The sequence below is a fragment of the Heterodontus francisci genome, chromosome 9, assembly GCF_036365525.1.
Source record: "Heterodontus francisci isolate sHetFra1 chromosome 9, sHetFra1.hap1, whole genome shotgun sequence".
Taxonomy (NCBI): Eukaryota; Metazoa; Chordata; class Chondrichthyes; order Heterodontiformes; family Heterodontidae; genus Heterodontus; species Heterodontus francisci.
The window spans coordinates 49,523,406-49,542,619 of NC_090379.1; the positions used below are offsets into that span (position 1 = coordinate 49,523,406).

At 43.2% G+C, this 19,214-nt stretch overlaps 1 protein-coding gene across 1 annotated transcript in view; it reads left to right on the forward strand.

Moving 5' to 3' along the window:
* tdrd9 (tudor domain containing 9) overlaps nt 1–19,214 on the forward strand; it is a 174,151-nt gene that overhangs the window by 138,583 nt on the left and 16,354 nt on the right. Inside the window, 4 exon segments of the mRNA XM_068038305.1 lie at nt 5,846–5,935; nt 8,119–8,376; nt 17,508–17,669; nt 17,794–17,864. Of these exon segments, the coding sequence (XP_067894406.1) occupies nt 5,846–5,935; nt 8,119–8,376; nt 17,508–17,669; nt 17,794–17,864 (581 nt within the window).

Consider the following 19,214-nt stretch of genomic DNA (forward strand, 5'->3'; position numbering starts at 1 on the left):
TCCCTGATTCAATTAGCCAGATGGGTTTTGTCAATAGTGATGATCAAGAGACATTGAGAGTCATTGAGCCCCAGCCACCGCCGCCCCCCCCAATTGATTGAGTATGTCTGGTAAGCTTGGAGGAATCCACAAATCTCGCAGGTGAGGCTGCTGCAAACAAGGAGCAAGTCGCATGCCTAACCTGGCCAACCTGGGGTTTTTTAAATAGTGCCTGACACACAACAGTTTTTGGAAGAGACTACAATTGAACTTCAAGAAGGGAGCACTCCCTCTCTCTCTCTCTCTCATGCAAAGTTCCAGGAACCCACGAAAGTAACTCGAGCCTCAAGACAACAGCCTCCTACAGTATTCTGGTACCTGTTAAACAAGTTTGAAAGTGTGCACTGGCCCCCAAAGTGAACTGCAAGACTTGACTTCAATCAAAGACTTTACATCCAACCCAGAACCAGTAACTGAATTCCAACATCACTTAAAACCTTTCCCCCTTAATTCTTCATCTTCCTCTGTCTCTATTTGTGTGTGTGTGTGTTTATCGCATATGCATGCATGAAGGGACCCTTAGAGCCCTGCCAGCCTTTTTTAATACTTCCTTTTTGAGTTGTTAGCCCATCCAGCAGCTCTAAATCCTCCTTGTTCACTATGACTTTGGCAGCATCTTCCTTGGGAAAAACAGATGCAAATTAGTCATATAGGACCTCAGCCATGCCCTCTGCTTCCATGCAGAAATTCCCTCTAAGATCCCAAATTGGCCCCACCCCTCCTTTTACTACCTGTTTGCTATTTATATACCTAGAGAAGATTTTTGAATTACCTTTGTTGGCTGCCAGTCTCTTCTCATACGCTGTCTTTGCTTCTCATTTCTTTTTTCATGTCCCCCTTTGAACTTTCCAGATTCCGCCTGTTCCTCACTGTTGCTTTGACATCTGTCAGACACACTGTTTTACTGCTCCATCTTACTCTTTATCTCTTTTGTCATCCAGGGAGATCTGGCTTTATTTGTCCTACCTTTCCCCTGGTAGGAGGGTACTTCGACCGTACCCATGCCCAAAAGCAGCCCATTGTTCCAGTTTTGCCTGCCAATCTTTGACTCCAATTTACTTGGGCCAGATCCATTCTAACCCCACTAAAATTGGCCCTCCCCCAGTTAATTATTTTTACTCTGGATTGCTGCTTGTCCTTTTCTATAGGTAACCTAAACCTTATGATGCCATGATCACTGGCCCCGAAATGCTCTCCTACTGACACTTTTGTTAGGGGCAGGGAGTTTTTATGCTTTCCCCTGTGGCGGGTTTGGGGGTGGGGAAAGCATAAAATCGGGTGGGATGGTGACAGGGAGGGTTCCCACCACCACCACGCCTCCACCAAAATTTAGTCCGGGGCGGGAAGGCCTGTGAACGGCCTTCCTGTCCCACTGCCAATTGAGGCCCTTAACTGGGCAATTAACCCCAATTAAGGGCCTCTTCCTGCCACAGCCATGATTAGCCATTGTTAAACTCCAGAAAGCTTGTTATGGAAGGATAATGCTGGAGCCTATCTTTACTCAGTCTCACATTTATTGTACAGAGTAAAAGGATTACGAACATGTAGGTCCTCACTCAAACCTTCCACCATTCTCAGTAAGTGTTCAAGTAAGCCCCCAATTAACATCCTCCAGCTGCATATTATCAAGCAATTGATACACAATTAACAGCCATGCAGCAGGCAGCCCTGTCGCCACGCGAGAAATAAAGCACTAAAAACTGTGCAGGCTGTTTCCCGGCTCTTGTTGGGGGGGTCCCTCGTTAGAAGGCACATAGTGCCTGATCGAGGTACCCAGCATCGGGAAGGGTGGAGCCCACTGAGAGCCACCCCTCCTGCCCTTGCTACCAATTCTTCCCACACCCCCCTTCACGACTCCTCCTGTCCTGACCTACCTATGGTCTGAGTCCAGCGATGTTTCTCGGCCTCCGGTAGAGGCTCCTTCAGTTGTATTGGCTGGCAGCTCCCTAAGGGTGGGATTTCAGGCGACAGGATCCTTGATCCTATGGAAGGCCACCTGCTGTCCACTTAAGTGCCTGATTGGAAGTAGATTCGGTGGGCCTTTTGGAGAAGAGGCAATGCAGAGATCTTGACGTCGAGACCCCCATTACCAGAATAAAATCCTGGCCTTGATCTACTTGATCAGCCTCGTTCCCCAGAACCAGATCCAACAGTGCCTCCTTCCTTGTTGGGTCGGAAGCATACTGAAGTAGGAAATTCTCCTGAACACACTTCAGAAACTCTTCCCAATCTGCGGCCTTTCCCCCTCTCTCCCCCCCCCCCCCCCCCCCCAGCCGCCCTTTACATTATTACTATCCCAGTTTATAGAAACATAGAAAATAGGAGCAGGAGTAGGCTGTTTGGGTCTGCTCTGCCATTCAAAAAAGATCATGGCTGATCATCTAATTCAGTACCCTGCTCCTGCTTTTTCCCCATAATCCCTTTGGCATTAAGAAATATATCTATCTCCTTGAAAATATTTAATGATTTGGCCTCCACTGCCTTCTGCGGTAGAGAATTCCACAGGTTCACTACCCTCTGAGTGACACAATTCCTCCTCATCTCAGTTCTAAATGGCATACCCCGTATCCTGAGACTGTGACCCCTGGTTCTGGACACTGCAGCCATCGGGAACATCCTCCCTTCATCTCGCCTGTCTAGTCCTGTTAGAATTTTATAGGTTTCTATGAGATCTCCTCTCATTCTTCTAAACTCTAGTGAATATAGGCCTAGTGGACCCAATCTCTCCTCATATGTCAATCCTGCCATCCCAGGAATCAACCTAGTAAATCATCTTTGCACTCCCTCCTTGGCAAGAACATCCTTCCTCAGATAAGGAGACCAAAACTGCAGACAATGCTCCAGATGTGGTCTTACCAAGGCCCTGTATAACTGCAGTAAGACATCCTTAGAATATTTAACCTTAGAGTATTTAAAATCCCCATTATAACTAGTCTATACTTTTTGTACCTCTCTGTAATTTCCCTGAGAATTTGTTTCTTTGTATCTTTTCCACAAGTCGGTGGCCTATACAATACACCTGGCAATGTAATGGTACCTCTATTGTTTCTTAGCTCTAGCCAAGTAGATTCTGTCCTTGACCCTTCTCGGACATCCTCTTTCTCCAACGCTGTAATATTATCCCCAATCAATACTGCCACCTCTCCTTCCCTATCTTTCCTAATCACTTTGTCTCCAGGAACCTTTAGTACCCAGTCCTGCCCTATTTTGAGCCAGGTCTCTGTTATTGCCTTGACATTGTATTCCCCTGTAGCATTCTGCACTAGCAGCCCAAGCCTGATCGAAAGACTTGTATTTTTGTAGCACCTTTCCCAACTTCACGATATCTCAAAGCACTTTACAGTCCATGAAGTACTTTTTGAAATGTCGTCACTGTTGTACTGTAGGTAATCTGTAGCCAATCTACGCAGAGCAAGATCCCACAAACGGTTGTGATAATAACCGAATAATCTGTTTGTGATGTTGGTTGAGGGATAAATATTGGCCCAGGACACCCCTGCTCCTCTTCAAAATAGTTACTATGGGATCCTTTATGTCCACCTGAGAGGGCAGACAGGTCTTCAGTTTAACGTCTCCATTGAAAGATGGCACCTCCGACAGTTCAGCGCACCTTGAGTACTGCACTGATGGCGTCAGTCTTTTTGATTTCTGTGCTCAAGTTTCTGGAGTGGAGTTTGTGCACAGTGGATGCCATACAGTTCAGTGAAGAGCAATTTACGTAGATAGAATGGTGCACCTGGGGCTGTTCTCCTTAGAGAAGAGAAGGTTAGAGGAGATTTGATGGAGGTGCTCAAAATTATGAGGGGTCTGGACAGAGTAGATAGAAAGAAACTGTTCCCATTGGCGAAGAGTCGAAAACCAGAGGACACTGATTTAAGGTGACTGGCAAAAGAATGAGGCAACATGAAGCAAAACATTTATGCAGGGCATCATTAGGATCTGGAGTGCACTGTCTGAGAGTGGTGGTGGCAGATTCAAATGTGGCTTTCAAAAGGGAAGTGGATCTGAAGAGAAAAGAACTTGCACGGCTGTGGGACTAGCTGAGCTGCTCTTGCAGAAAGCCAGCACAGACAGGATGGGCTGAATGGCATCCTTCTATGCTGTAACCATTCTATGATTCTGTCATGCTCCTTGCGTTCACATACATGGATTGTAAACTCAATTTAGGCCTTACTGCATTCCCTCTTACTCTTTCCTGACTTAATACCTTACCATAGCTTACTCTAGTGCTATCTGTCTCTCCTAATCCTTTGTGCACCTTGTTTTTCCTTTTCAATGTTACATCCTGGTTCCCATCAACCTGCCAAGTTCCTTTTGAATCCTCCCCAATAGTACAGGCGAACAGCCCGCACAGACATTGGTCCCAGCCCTGTTGAGGTGCAACCCCTCTGGCGTGTACAGGTCCCACCTTCCCCAGATCAAGTCCCAATACCCGAGGAATCTAAAGCCCTCCTTCCTGCACCATCTCTCCAGCCATGCATTCATCTGTTCTATTCTCCTATTGTTATACTCACTAGTGCATGGCACCAGGAGTAATCCAGAGATTACAGTCTTTGAGGTCCTGCTTGCTAGTCTCCTTCCTCGCTCCCTAAACTATGCCTGCAGGACTGATTTTTCTTTGTACCTATGTTGTTGTTACAATAGTGGACCACGCAACCACTTGCTGTTCACCTTTCTCTTCCCCATCTATCACACCCCTCCCCCCAGAACGGTCTGTAACTGCTCAGTGACATGCTTCACCCTGGCACCAGGAAGGCAACATACCATCTTGGATTCACATCTGCAGCCACAGAAACGCCTGTCTGTTCCTCTAATGATAGAATCCCCTATCATAACTGCATTCCCCATATTCCTTCTGTATAGTGGAGCCAGCCACAGTGCCTTGGACATAGCTCTGGCTGCCTTCTCTGGATGAGCCATCATTCACACTAGTATTCAGAACTGATTACTGGTTGGAGAGCGAGATGAACTGCGGACTGTTGTACTACCTGCCTGGCCTTCCTTGATTAGCAGTCACACTGCACACCCTTAAGCTATGGGGTGACCACCCCCACGAAACTCTCAGCCTTACTGATGCATCGCAGCGACATCAGCTGCTGCTCGATCTCCTTTGGCTGATGACACTTCCTGCACATGTGGTTGTCCAGGACACACGAAGCAACCTAGAATTCCCACATGGCACAGGATGTACATCTGAGACTGAGATGTACTGCCATGCCTCTATTTATTAGACTATTAACTGACGTAACAAAAGTAAACGTAAGACAAATTAATAGACTCACCAATCAGCTGCTTCCCTTGTGCTGACATCACTTATTTTGTAGGAAGGTTAACTTAAATTATCTTTACATCTCAGATTTTAATTAACTGAAAAATTCGGATCCCTTTAGTGTTACTGTACCTTGTTTAATTTAAACTTTATCCCATAGATCTTATTGATCATGGCTTGTAATTCTATGATAAATTATTAAATTAACTTTAGTTCTTAGACTAATTAATTGATCTAGTATTAATGTATAGGTAATTAAATTAAATTTGAAGTTTACTGGTGTACTCAACCCATGTGACTCTTTGTGGTGTGGAGTCACTTGGCATTTTATCCCCACTGTGGTATCCGGTGGCGGCTGTTGTATTTTTGGGATGCTGCTGCTCCTTTAATCCTGCTCTGTTCCCAGGCCATTGTTGCTCTTGGGCTTTGGCTGCTTTCGGGTTGTCACTGTTGCTTTTTGAAGTTTTTTTCGAGTTAAGCAGTGATGGAGTTTTTTTTTGTAATACAGTATAACATGTTTCTGGAAATATTTTACAGGTATTCTTTGTGGATTATGGAAATACAGCAAGAGTTGCTACAGATCTCTTACGGAATGTTCCACATAATCTTCTGGAGCTACCTTTTCAGGTATAGGTGGCACAGCAGGTTAATTTAATGTCTTTTGTTCAGAAAGTAACTAAGTAGGATTACAATTAAGCCATCCATTGTTCCTTAATTTAAGTTTGTGTCATTGAATAAATTTCATCCTAAATGTACAGTGGACAAGGGAAGATTTAGAGAATGAGGATCCAGTGATGAACAACAACATGCATTTATACAACACCTGTAACATGGCTGAGATGGCATTGTACAGCGAGCTCGTCACTGGTATCAGACCCACCGGCCGCCCATGTCTCCGCTTTAAAGACGTCTGCAAATGCGACATGAAGTCCTGTGACATTGATCACAAGTCGTGGGAGTCAGTGGCCAGTAATCGCCAGAGCTGGCGGACAGCCATAAAGGCGTGGCTTAAGTGTGGCGAGTCGAAGAGACTTAGCTGTTGGCAGGAAAAAAGACAGAAGCGCAAGGCGTGAGCCAACTGTGTAACAGCCCTGACAACCAATTTTATCTGCAGCACCTGTGGAAGAGTCCGTCATTCTAGAATTGGCCTTTAGCCACTCCAGGCGCTGCTTCACAAACCACTGACCACCTCTAGGCGCTTACCCATTGTCTCTTGAGACAAGGAGGCCAAAGAAGAAGAGAAGAACATAGTAAAACATCCCAGGGTGCTGCACAAGAGCTATTAGCAAACAAAATTTGATGTCGAGCCATGTTGAGACAGGTGACCAAAAGCTTGGTCAAGGAGGTGGGTTTTACGGAGCCTGTGAAGAGGAGAGAGAGATTTAAGGAGGGAATTCCAGAGCTTTGGGCCTAGGCAGCTGAAGGCATGGCTGCCAATGATGGAGCAATGGGGATGCATAAAATACCAGAATGGCAGGAGTGCAGAGATCTTAGAGAGTTGTGAGGTTGGAGGATGTGACAGAGATAGGAAGGGGCAAGACGATGGAGCGATTTGAAAACCAGGATGAGAATTCTAAAATTGAGGCTCATTGGACTGGGAGTCAGTGTAGGTCAGTGAGCACAGGACTGATGTGTGAACGGAACTTGGTATGTGGTAGGGTACAGGTAGCAGAGTTTTTAATCCTCAAGCTTATGGAGAGTGCAAGGTGGGGGGCCAACATGGAAAACATTTGAATTGTTGAATCTGAGGTTAAGAGGCATGGATGAGGGTGTAAACAGCAGATGAATAGGATGCCAGTTCTCATTTCAGAGCTGAAGTTTACCCACAGCCGTCATTAGTTGAATGTCTGTCTAATTGTGCAGGCATATGAATGTTCAGTATATCCCCTTACTTGTCAAGTAATTTTTGTTTCTTGTGACTACAGTGCTGAATTGGGAAATCTTGTTTAAAAAAACCCTGTGAATCAAAGAAATGCTTAATTTCAATTCACATGATAAATGCAGAGATAAAACATGCAGAATTATTCTGTGTAGGGAAGGCATGATCATCTAATACTGAACTAAAATGAAAATGTTCATCTGCAATATTAGTTTGATACTCTTTGTGAATAAGTTGCAATGTTTGTTTTTTTAAAAAGCTGAGTGATGTTCAGTGGGTTTATCCAATAAGTAGCTGATCAATACCAACCAAATTCAATCCCTAATCTGTGCTGATTTGGTTGATGTTCTTTGGGTGGTAAAGGATGTTAAAATTGGTGACAGCATCCCTGTGTTGGGAGAGTAGGTCAGGATTCCCACCTCATTTTCAGCATTCACTTCTGGAATTGCATGTTTTGGAGGGAATTGTTGAGTGGTGGCAACTAAAAGATGCTTGAGCATGAGGCCCTACAATGAATGTGACTAATTTTAAAAAAAAATTGAATTATGTAATTCTAAGTTCCCCAATGATTATTGCTTCTGATCAAATTAGCCATTACTCACCTCATTCTCCCAGAAATCCCAGCTTCTTGATGTTTCCTGGCCAGAGATCAGTCTGTTCAATCCTGATTATTTTTTAAGTTTGCCAACTTCTATTGGTTTTATTTTCTTTTAAAAGGGAATTCTGTGACAAAAATGCTGTTTATAACCTAAAATTTTCCTTAAATTAGAAACAAGCTTTCATGTATTTCATGTAGTGACATGACTGATTAAGGCACTAACTTCTTCTGTCACATCACCTGTAAGATGATGATGCTAAGTTAAAATTATTGACAATAGTGGTCAGACCTTATATTTCTAATAGTAATAGACTGGTTTTTTCTTCCGTTCAGGCCCTTCAATGCCAAGTTTGCAACATGCGTCCTTCTGCATATTCTCTGATATTTGGAGATCAGTGGAGTGCCAAAGCCAGGAGAAGATTCAGCTCCCTGGTGAAAAACTGTGTACTACTTGTGAAAGTTTTCTCCATTGTGCACAACATACTGCGTGTAGACCTTAGCATACAGACTTCAAAAGTTGACTGTAATGTCCGGGAAATCCTCATTAATGAAGGTTTTGCTGAACCGGCGAAAGAGACATATGAATCAAAGGTTTGATGATTGCAAGTTTATACTATTCAGCTATGAAGTAATGTATAAACTGATGCAATTCCAATTTAAAAATAGTTCAACTTGAGATTGAGTGTAAATCCAGGCCATTTGACTGTAAAGGGCTTTTGTGAAATTTCAATCTTAGATGATGTGGAATGGGGCAAAGGATGTAACTGGTAATGTAGGGATACTTAGTTACCTTGTTGGGGAAGAGAAGAGGCACTTTTTATTCTAGATGTGATTAGTTTGGAAATAGGTAATGGCTACTGGAGAGGAAGAGGATATTTTGGGTGGTGATGGGTGGACATTGTGGAGTGGAGAAGCTGCTGGGCAGAGTGAAAGGAGGAAGTCAGAAGAAGGTTTGCAGTTTGAAATGACAAATGGGAGAAAAATGAAGGAAATGCTGGAAATAATCAGGTCAGGAAGCATCCTTGAAAAGAGAAACAGTTAACATTTCAGGTTGATGGCCTTTCAAGTCGGCTTGGTGGAATTAAGTACAAAAAGGAGTGACAAAAAAGATCACAGCTTAAACCAACTGAGAGATCCAGGAAGAGTGAAAAGAGAGCAGAACCAAAGCACAAGAATAATACAGAGCTGAAATGGAGAAACAGACACAGGAGTGGAGAGTGTGTGGGACCAGCACAGAGTGCAGTTAACTTTACAAATAATATCAGTTTTAAAGTAAGAGAGGGTAATTTTTTTTATTCTTTCATGGTATGTGGGCTTCGCTGGCAAAGTCAGCATTTGTCACCCATCCCTAATTGCCCTTGATAACTGACTGGCTTGCTCGGCCATTTCAGAGGGCAGTTAAGAGTCAACTACATTGCTGTGGATCTGGAGTCACATGTAGTCCAGACCAGGTAAGGACGGCAAATTTCCTTCCCTAAAGGACATCAATGAACCTGATAAGTTTTTAAGACAATCGATGAGAGTTTCATGGCACTATTACCAAGACTAGCTTTCAATTGCAGATTTTTATTAATTAATTGTATTTAAACTCCACCAGCTGCCATGGTGGGATTTGAACCCATATCCCCTGGGCATCAGTCCAGGTCTCTGGATTATTAGGTTAGTGACATTACCATTACGCTGCAGTCTCCATGTAGATTAAATATATAGAAGAATAAGATATGACAGTTGTGTGGTATTGTTCACTGTGTATGGTTATTAGATGCATATGATCATACGAATTAGGAGCAGAAGTAGGCCATTTGGCCCCTCGAGCCTGCTCAGCCATTCAATAAGATAATGGCTGACCTGTTTGTGTTTCAAATTCCACACTCCCATCTACTCCCGCTAACCCTTGATTCCCTTGCCTAACAAGAATCTATCTACCTCTGCCCACATCACCTTCTGAGGCAGAGTGTTCCAAAGTCATACAACCCTCAGAGAAAAAAATTCTCCTCATATCTGTCCTAAAAGGGCGGCCCCTAATTTTAAAACAGTGCCCCCTAGTTCTGGACTCCCCCACAAGAGGAAACATCCTCTCCACATCCACTGTTCAGGATCTTAGAAACTTCAATCAAGTCCCCCCTCACTCTTACAAACTCCAGTGAAAGCAAGCCCAGTCTGTCTAACCTTTCCTCATAAGACAACCCGCTCATTCCAGGTATCAATCTAATAAACCTCCTCTGAACCGCCTCCAACGCATTTACATCCTTCCTCAAAAAAGGAGACCAAAACTGCACACAGTATTTGAGGTGTGGTCTCACCAATGCCCTGTAAAGCTGAAGCATCACATCCTTACTTTTATTTCCTCTCGTAATAAAGGATAGCATTCCATTAGCCTTCTTTATTACTTGCTGTACCTGCATACTGACTTCTTGTGACTCATGCATTTGAACACCGAGATCCCTCTGCACCTCAGAATTCTGCAGTCATTCTCCATTTAAGTAATACTCTACTTTTTTATTCTTCCTGCCAAAGTGAACAACTTCACGTTTTCCCACATTATACTCCATCTGCCAAATTTTTGCCCACTCACTCAACCTATCTGTCAGTCTGCAACCTCCCTATGTCCTCTTCACAACATACTTTCCTACCTATCTTTGTGTCATCTGCAAATTTAGCTATCATGCCATCGCTCCCCTCATCTAAGTCGTTGATATAAATTGTAAGAAGTTGAGGCCCCAGCACAGACCCCTGCGGGACTGCACTCATCATATCTTGCCAATAAGAAAAGGACCCATTTATGCATACTCTGTTTTCTGCCAGCCAGCCAATCTTCTACCCATGCTAATATGTTACCCCTACACTATGAGATCCTTCTTTGCACAATAACCTTTTATGTGACACCTTGTCAAATGCCTTCTGGAAATCCAAGTACTGTATGTCAACGGGCTCCCCTTTATCCACAGTACATGTCACTCCTTCAAAGAACTCCAACAAATTGGTTAAACATGATTTCCCTTTGACAAAACCATGCTGACTATTCCCAATTACCTTGAGTTTTTCTAAGTGCCCAGCTATAACCTCCTTAATGATGGATTCTAACACCTTTCCCACGATAGACGTCAAGCTAATTGGCCTACAGTTACCCGTTATCTGCCTCCACCCCCCCCCCCCCCCTTCTTGAATAGAGGGGGTATATTTGCTACTTTCCAGTCTGATGGAACCTTTCCAGAATCTAGCGAATTCTGAAAAATTAACACCGCATCTACTACCTCATTAGCCACTTCTTTTATGACCCTAGGATGAAATCCATCAGGACCTGGGGATACTGATGGTGTAGAGCCAGTATCAGAAGCGTTACTGTCATTAATTTGCTGCTTATTTGTTGTTTTTGTATTAAAAGTTCTATGATAAAACAGTGCTGTTAATGTTCAACTTTGGTAGGGGCAGAAAACTGGCCAGCCTCCTGTTATATAGCCTATCCTGTTTTCTTTTCTACTGATTGCCTGTTTTCTGCCCCCACCGAGGTGAAAATTACTCCCAGTATGTTTACTGTGCATTTGATGCACTGCATTGTGTCACAATTACACTGCTTCTGTCCAGTTAATTCTGTGCAAATCAGTTCTTAGTCCAGGCAAATGTCTTTTGATTTAATTATCTTATATACCCAGCTGATACTCCGTAATTTAAAAAAAAATTTCAACATTGCAAACTGTACCAAACAGCTATTGCATCTTACAAAAGCAAAATACTGTGGATGCTGGAAATTTGAAATAAAACAGAAAATGCTGGAACTACTCAACAGGTCAGGCAACATCCAGGAGGGAGAAACAGAGTTATGTTTCAGGTCAACAGCCTTTCATCAGAAGCTATTGTATCGTTGTTCCTTTCTATTATTTTGCACATATTTCAGTACCCTTTCATTTTGCCAGCTAATCCAATTTGTATAGTTATCTGTATTCTCTTCTGTTCTCACTTTCTCTCCTCTATGGCCTCTGCTGCTCTCATTCCTCCCTCTGTCTCCTCAGGCCCTGCTCTTCATGTGTTAGTCAACTGTAAGTAGTTCACTGGCCCAGTGTTAAATGCCAGGATTCTGATGAAAGATCACAGACCTGAAACGTTACCTCTGTTTCTCTCTCCACAAATGCAGCCGGACCTGCTGAGTATTTCTAGCATTTTCTGTTTTTATTCCAGTTGTTAATTACCAGGTGGCTGGGTGCTGACTGACTAGTTGAAAGCAGTTTGTCTAAACAGAGTAAAGACTTTTAAAATGGGAATTTGATGAGAGAGAGAATTAGGTGCAGACATGGCAGGGGAGCTATGTAAATTAACATATTAACTAACGTTCATTGCCCATTATTCATATTTTAACACTTAACTATATGCATGATTATTAACAGGCTAAAAAACTTTGTTTTTAAAAGGAACACCGGAGCAGGAGTAGGCCATTCAGCTCCTAAACCTGCTCTGCTATTCAATTAAATAATGCCTTTGCTCCATCTCCCTTAATACTCTTTCCTAATAAAGGTGTATCAGTCTCAGTTTTGGAAACTTAAGATGACCAGCCTTCCATGTTTACATCAGCCTTTGTATGAAAAAGTGTTTTTTGATTTTACACCTGATGGCCTAGCTCTAATTTTAAGATGATGTCAATCTGTTCTTGATTCCCTCATCAGAAAAAATAGTTTCTTCTTATCTAGCCCAATTAAATCCTTTTAACCACCTTGATCAGATCACTCCTCAACCTCTTATACACAAGGGCATACAAGCCACATTTATACAACCTGTCTGCAATTTAGCCCTCTTAGCTTCTTTACTCAACCCAGTGTTATGGACAGAGTTGAGAGAGAACTGAAACCCCAGTTCCCTTCCCTTTTATTGCCCATAATCAGTGTGTTTTTGACAAGGAAGATGTGTATGTTTCTTAACCCGAGAGTATGGCCAATTTGAATAACCAGCAGCATGCTTTTTGTTTGTTTAAATAAAAAGGATTATTTTTATTCACGCGTTCACCCCAAAAGTCAAACACCACATTATTCACTCACCACTCTCAAGCATGCACTGAAGAAAGAAAGCTGTTAAAGAGGATAGTACACTTTTACAAATTGCAGACAAAAGAATAGCTTGTAAGTCACGTGATTTGGCTTGTCTTGGGGAAAAGGTATGCGTTGTGGGCCTGGTGAAGAAGGCGTTTTCACTCCAGAAGGGTAGTTAATTGGGCTCGATAGTCAGAGTCGTATATCGAAGTCGTTGCAGAATTCTCTCAAAGCAGTGGATTTTTCAACAGATCACGAAATTAGTTGCTTTTAGTCTTGGCACTAGGAGATCGGTTCCCGTACTGGTGGACTTGGCGACCTTAGGATGTTATAGTCTCCAGTTTTAAGGCATAGTTGTTCTGCCTTTGTTGCTGTCTCTCCAGCTCTGGTTTGCAGACAGACTAGTTTCTCCCTGGTGCTTGGAGTAATAAGATTTGTTATTTGTGGTTAGTTTCAGTCAGGTGGCAACCTGATCAATACTTCTGTTGTCCATCTAGAATGATTCGAAGGTTGAAGCCATTGCTACACAGTGGGGATGGCCATTCACACCTACTTATGATTTAACTGTTTTCTTACAGCTCTCTTTAAGTTTCAAGTTTGGAGACAGTGAGTCCAGGAACAAAGAACAGTACAGCACAGGAACAGGCCATTTGGCCCTCCAAGCCTGCGCCGATCTTGATGCCTGCCTAAACTAACACTTTCTGCACTTCCGGGGCCCATATCCCTCTATTCCCTTCCTATTCATGTATTTGTCAAGATGCCTCTTAAACGTTGCTGTCGTACCTGCTTCCACCACCTCCCCTGGCAGCAAGTTCCAGGCACTCACCACCCTCTGTGTAAAAAAAAAACTTGCCTCGCACATCCCCTCTAAACTTTGCCCCTCGCACCTTAAACCGATGTTCCCTAGTAACTGACTCTTCCACCCTGGGAAAAAGCTTCTGACTATCCACTCTGTCCATGCCGCTCATAACTTTGTAAACCTCTATCATGTCGCCCCTCCACCTCCGTCGTTCCAGTGAAAACAATCCGAGTTTTTCCAACCTCGCCTCATAGCTATTGCCCTCCAGACCAGGCAACATCCTGGTAAACCTCCTCTGTACCCTCTCCAAAGCCTCCACGTCCTTCTGGTAGTGTGGCGACCAGAATTGCACGCAATATTCTAAGTGTGACCTAACTAAGGTTCTGTACAGCTGCAACATGACTTGCCAATTTTTATACTCTATGCCCCGACCGATGAAGGCAAGCATGCCGTATGCCTTCTTGACTACCTTATCCACCTGCGTTGCCACTTTGTGACCTGTGGACCTGTACGCCCAGATCTCTCTGCCTGTCAATACTCCTAAGGGTTCTGCCATTTACTGTATACCTCCCACCTGCATTAGACCTTCCAAAATGCATTACCTCACATTTGTCCGGAGTCCATAGATATTGAGTTTTGGGTCAGACCACAAACGCTAGGAGGTCTGAATTCCACAAATGATTTCTTCTTGGTATGTCCGTTCAAGGGAGGCACTCCACCCATGGTCATTCAATTAGGAACTTTCCTGAGGCTTAAAGATCAACAAAGGGTTACTAAAAAATAATCAAAAGAGCAAAGGTAAAGTCTGAAAGAAAACTAGCGCAAAATATAAAAATGGATAGCAAAAACTTCTATAAGTATATTAAAGGGAAGAGAGTAACTAGGATGAGACTGGGGAGTTAATTATGGGGAACACAGAAATGGCGGAGACACTAAATCAGTATTTTGCCTCAGTTTTCACGGTGGAGGGCACTAGTACAATCCCAATAGTAACAAGTAATGCAGAGGTTTCGAAAGGGAGGAACTTGAAACAATCATCATCACTAGGGAAAAAGTACTGAGCAATCTATTGGGATTGAAGACAGACAAGTCCCCAGGGCCTGATGGCCTACATCCTAAGGTCTTAAAGGAAGTGGCAGTGGAGATGGTGGATCCATTGGTTATAATATTCCAAATGTCCCTGGATGCGGTAAAGGTTCCAGTGGATTGGAAAACTGTTAATATAACTCTCTTATTCAAAAAAGGAGGGAGGCAGAAAGTAGGAAACTATAGACCAGTTAGTTTAACATTTATCGTTTGGAAATTGTTAGAATCCATTATTAAGGAAGTAATAACAGGACATTTAGAAAGTCAAAACCCAATCCATCAGAATCAGCATGGTTTTCTGAAGGGTAAATCGTGTTTGACTAATTTGCTAGAGTTCTTCGAAGATTAACGAATAAAGTGGATAATGGGGATCCTGTAGATGTAGTATATCTGGACTTCCAGAAGGCATTTGATAAGGTGCTGCACAAAAGGTTAATACACAAGGTAAGATCACATGGGGTTAGGGGCGCTTTATTAGCTTGGATAGAGGATTGGCTAACCAACAGAAAACAGAGTCGGGATAAACTGGTCCTTTTCTGGTTGGCAAAATGTAACTAGCGGGGTGCCACAGGATTCGGTCCTCGGGCTCCAAGTATTTACAATCTATATTAATGACTTGGATACAGGGATTCAAGGTACTATATCCAAATTTGCAGATGACACTAAAATAGGTGGGATAGCAAGTTGCAATAAAGAAATAAGAAATTTACAAATGGATATGGATAGATTAGGTGAATAGGCCAAAATTTGGCAGATGGAGTTTAACGTGGATAAGTGTGAGGTTATCCATTTTGATAACAAGAATATAAAGGCACATTCTTATCTAAATGGAGAGAAACTTCAGAGTGCTTCGGTGCAGAGGGATCTGGGTGTCCTTGTATGCGAATCGTAGAAAACTAGTATGCAGGTGCAGCAGGTAATAAGGAAGGCAAATGGAATTTTGGCATTTATGGCTAAAGGAATAGAGTATAAAAGTAGGGAAGTGTTGCTGCAACTGTACAAGGCATTAGTGAGACCGCAACTGGAGTATTGCATACAGTTTTGGTCCCCTTACTTGAGAAAGGATGTAGTTGCATTGGAGGCAGTTCAGAGGAGGTTCACTAGATTGATTCCAGAGATGAAGGGTTTGTCTTATGAAGAGAGATTGAGCAGTTTAGGCCTTTACTCTGTAGTGTTTAGAAGAATGAGAGGAGATCTAATTGAGGCATATAAGATGATTAAGGGGATTGACAAAGTAGACGTAGAGTGGATGTTTCCTGTTGTGGGACAATCTAGAACAAAAAGTCATAGTTTTAGAATAAGGGGTAGCAGGTTTAAAACCGAGATGAGGAGAAATTACTTCTCTCAAAGGATCGTGAGTCTGTGGAATTCACTACACCAGAGTGCGGTGGATGCTGGGACATTGAGTAACTTTAAGGAGGAAGTGGACAAATTTTTAATTTGTAATGGGTTGAAGGGTTATGGAGAACGGGCAGGAAAGTAGAGTTGAGGCCGAGATGAGATCAGCCATGATCATATTGAATGGCGGAGCAGGCTCGAGGGGCTGAATTGCCTACTCCTGCTCCTTGTTCTTCTGTTGAGATACTTCTGAGTCTGGGCTGAAATTGCAAAAGGCACCTGACCCTCAGCAGCCATCTTACGTAGCCTTTTAATACCCATTGTGATTCATTTAAAAAAAGTAAAATTCAATTTCAGAAGATTGTATACTGAATACGGTCCATGTTTAAAATTCTGAATAGGACATGCCTTTACTGAGAATGACACTAGCCACTTCTCAATGGGCACAACTCCTGCTCTTCCCTCAAATACCCAGTGTGTCCAACTACATGTAATGCCCATATCCACTACTCTCTCCACAGTCACTCACTTTTACCACCCTATGCCACTCAAATGCTCCCTACTTTCCCCTTCTAACTACTCAATACTTTATCATGATTCCAGTCTCTAGATGACTCCCACACCACCATTCCAAACCTGGAAAAAACAACACAACCTCCAAAACAGCATATCCTTTCAGTGCCACATATAGTCTCCAGCTTTTCGTCAACAGTGCCATAGCAGATCCGCTATTTCCTTTAACAACAATTAGAATTTCTGGTTTCAAAGGGACAACGCTCCAATTTATCAAAGTAATCCATTATGTTGTATGGTACTATATAGTATATTGCCCAATTTCCGACTATTGCCACAGGAGATGATCTAGGGATAGAAATAAATCTCACCCTTTGTTATTCTGGCTTATAGTTATGTGTGTCTCTTTTGAGTTCTCACACTATGCAATGATTTTCATCACACTCAGTAAAGAAGTGGACTAACTGAAAATTTTCTCTTGGGTGTGCACATTATTATTGCTGCAAAAATTTACTCCTGTAAAGGCACTGGTTTCTTAGTGGAGTGATTCCATGGATAATGGACACCCTCTGCTAGCTTGCCTGAGAATTTGTGTGTGAGCTTTATGTGCTGCAGAGGGACGTTGGGAGCAGGCATGCAGGGCAGTCATACCCCATCAGCCAAACCCTATCTTATTTACATGCAAGTGCTTCCAGCCAGAGTTGTGGCGTTAGCAGTCAGCAGCCAACTTTCTCTCCCTTAAGGGTGCTGAGGCCAGTAGATGTGGCCCAACCGTCCTCTTGACTAAGATCAGCTATCTTAGTACGGGATCAAGTCTGGCATATTCCTTGTTTAATACATATACAAACAAATCTGTTCAGACAAGAGCTGCCTTTATTTTTTGCTTGCTGTTTACGAGCAGCAGACTTCCACTTAATGAAATAATGTAACTCTCCCAGCATTTCAACATCAATCTGTTTTGTACCTAGGTAAGTCATGAGCAGCTGAAGACCATGTTACAGTCTCCTCTCCAGGAAATGTTGGGCTTAAATCAGCAAACCACGTGGACCCAAAAGGAAGAAGACTGGAAACTAATTCAGACATTAGTTACAAAGTTCTCATCATCTAAGCTGGGTTTTCCAAATTCTAAGGTAAAATAATTACTTCCTATCTAATAACAATCATTTAAATTAAGCAATATGAACTGCATTTTAAAATGTAAGTACTTCACAGAAAGTTCTAGTTGCTGACTGGATTGTCTGTTAATGTCTGCAGGTTCATTTACATGGTCCCTTTAATCCCTATGAGACCAAGTTTTATAGCATGACTACAATGTCCAGGTTCAGGTATGGAAAAATAATAATTCCAATGTATAAAGTTTACAGTGGAGCTGGATGTTATGTTTTGCATTCAGTGAAGAGAGTTTTTTAAGTAGTTATTTTAATCTAGAAGAATTTCACCTTTTGCTGCTTTTGCAAGTTGATCTTCAAGACACTGGCATTGACCGTGTAGTTCATCACTGCACTAGCAAGACCACTATTCATTGTGCGCAAGTAGGGTTGGATTATGTAGTCTAGCCGCTGGGCGCAGAACATGGTGGCTGTCCCCCATGGGAACTGTTACATATTGACGGTGGCATCCTCCCCAATCACATGGCTGCCTTGGCGACGCCGTTGAAGGATCAGGTGCTGGGCGCCATTTTTAAAAGGCTTCCAACCCTGCAAACAGCACACCATAACGCAGAGGCCACCCCTTCCCCACCCCCCATACCCATCAGAGCGCAGAGTTCACTCCTTTACACCCCCCTCTCCCCACCCCCAACCCGGTACCCATCAGAGTGCAGAATTCAACCCTTCCTCACCTCGGTGGCGCCAGCTTTCCCTGGACGGGAAAGTGAAGGTACCCGAGTGCCACAAGTCGCGCTAAATGTGCTAATTTGGGTTCCAAGGGAGAGCAGCAGAGGGACTGCCATGGAGCTTCCCCACCGCCCGGAAGATTGGGTCCAGCAATCCCGGCATTGGGTTCCATGGTAGCTGCTGCCCCTCCAGTTCTCGGCACCCCACCCCCCACCCTGCCGGTGTGGCAGCACAGAGTTGCTTGCAAGTAAAGCTGCGCTGTAGGTTTTCCAAAACTTCTCCTGAAAGCCCATATAAAGCAATAAAAAGGGGCAAATCGGAAGTGCTTCCTTTGAAGATAGAGCACTGGAAGTGCTTCTCCAAGAAGTGCTGTGAAGGAGGATTGCTCCCTCTGTTGTAGAGGGCCATTGTCAGATTAGGAGCTTGGCTGAAAATGCCTATGTGAAAACGTCAGTGCAATCTTCCACATCTGCAGATCATGGGAGGGGATACCGAAGACATTTTCTCAAATCATGAAGTTTCCCAAGGTTCATATTTTGCTTCCTGTTCGTGTATGTCTTTATGCATGGGTGTCAGACATTGCTTAATTTTAGTGCACTTGCCTCTGAGTCTGAAGACTAGAGTGGGACTTAAATGCACAGAGACCTGAGCACAAAATTTAGGGTGACACACCAGTGCAATACTGAGGGAGTGCGGCACTGTCAGAGGTGCCATCTTCTGGAGGATATATTAAACCAAACTACTGTCTGCCCATTCAGATGAATGTTTAACATCCCATGGCACTAGTTCGAAGATGAGCAGGGAAGTTCTCCCTGATGTCCTGGCCAATATTTATCCCTT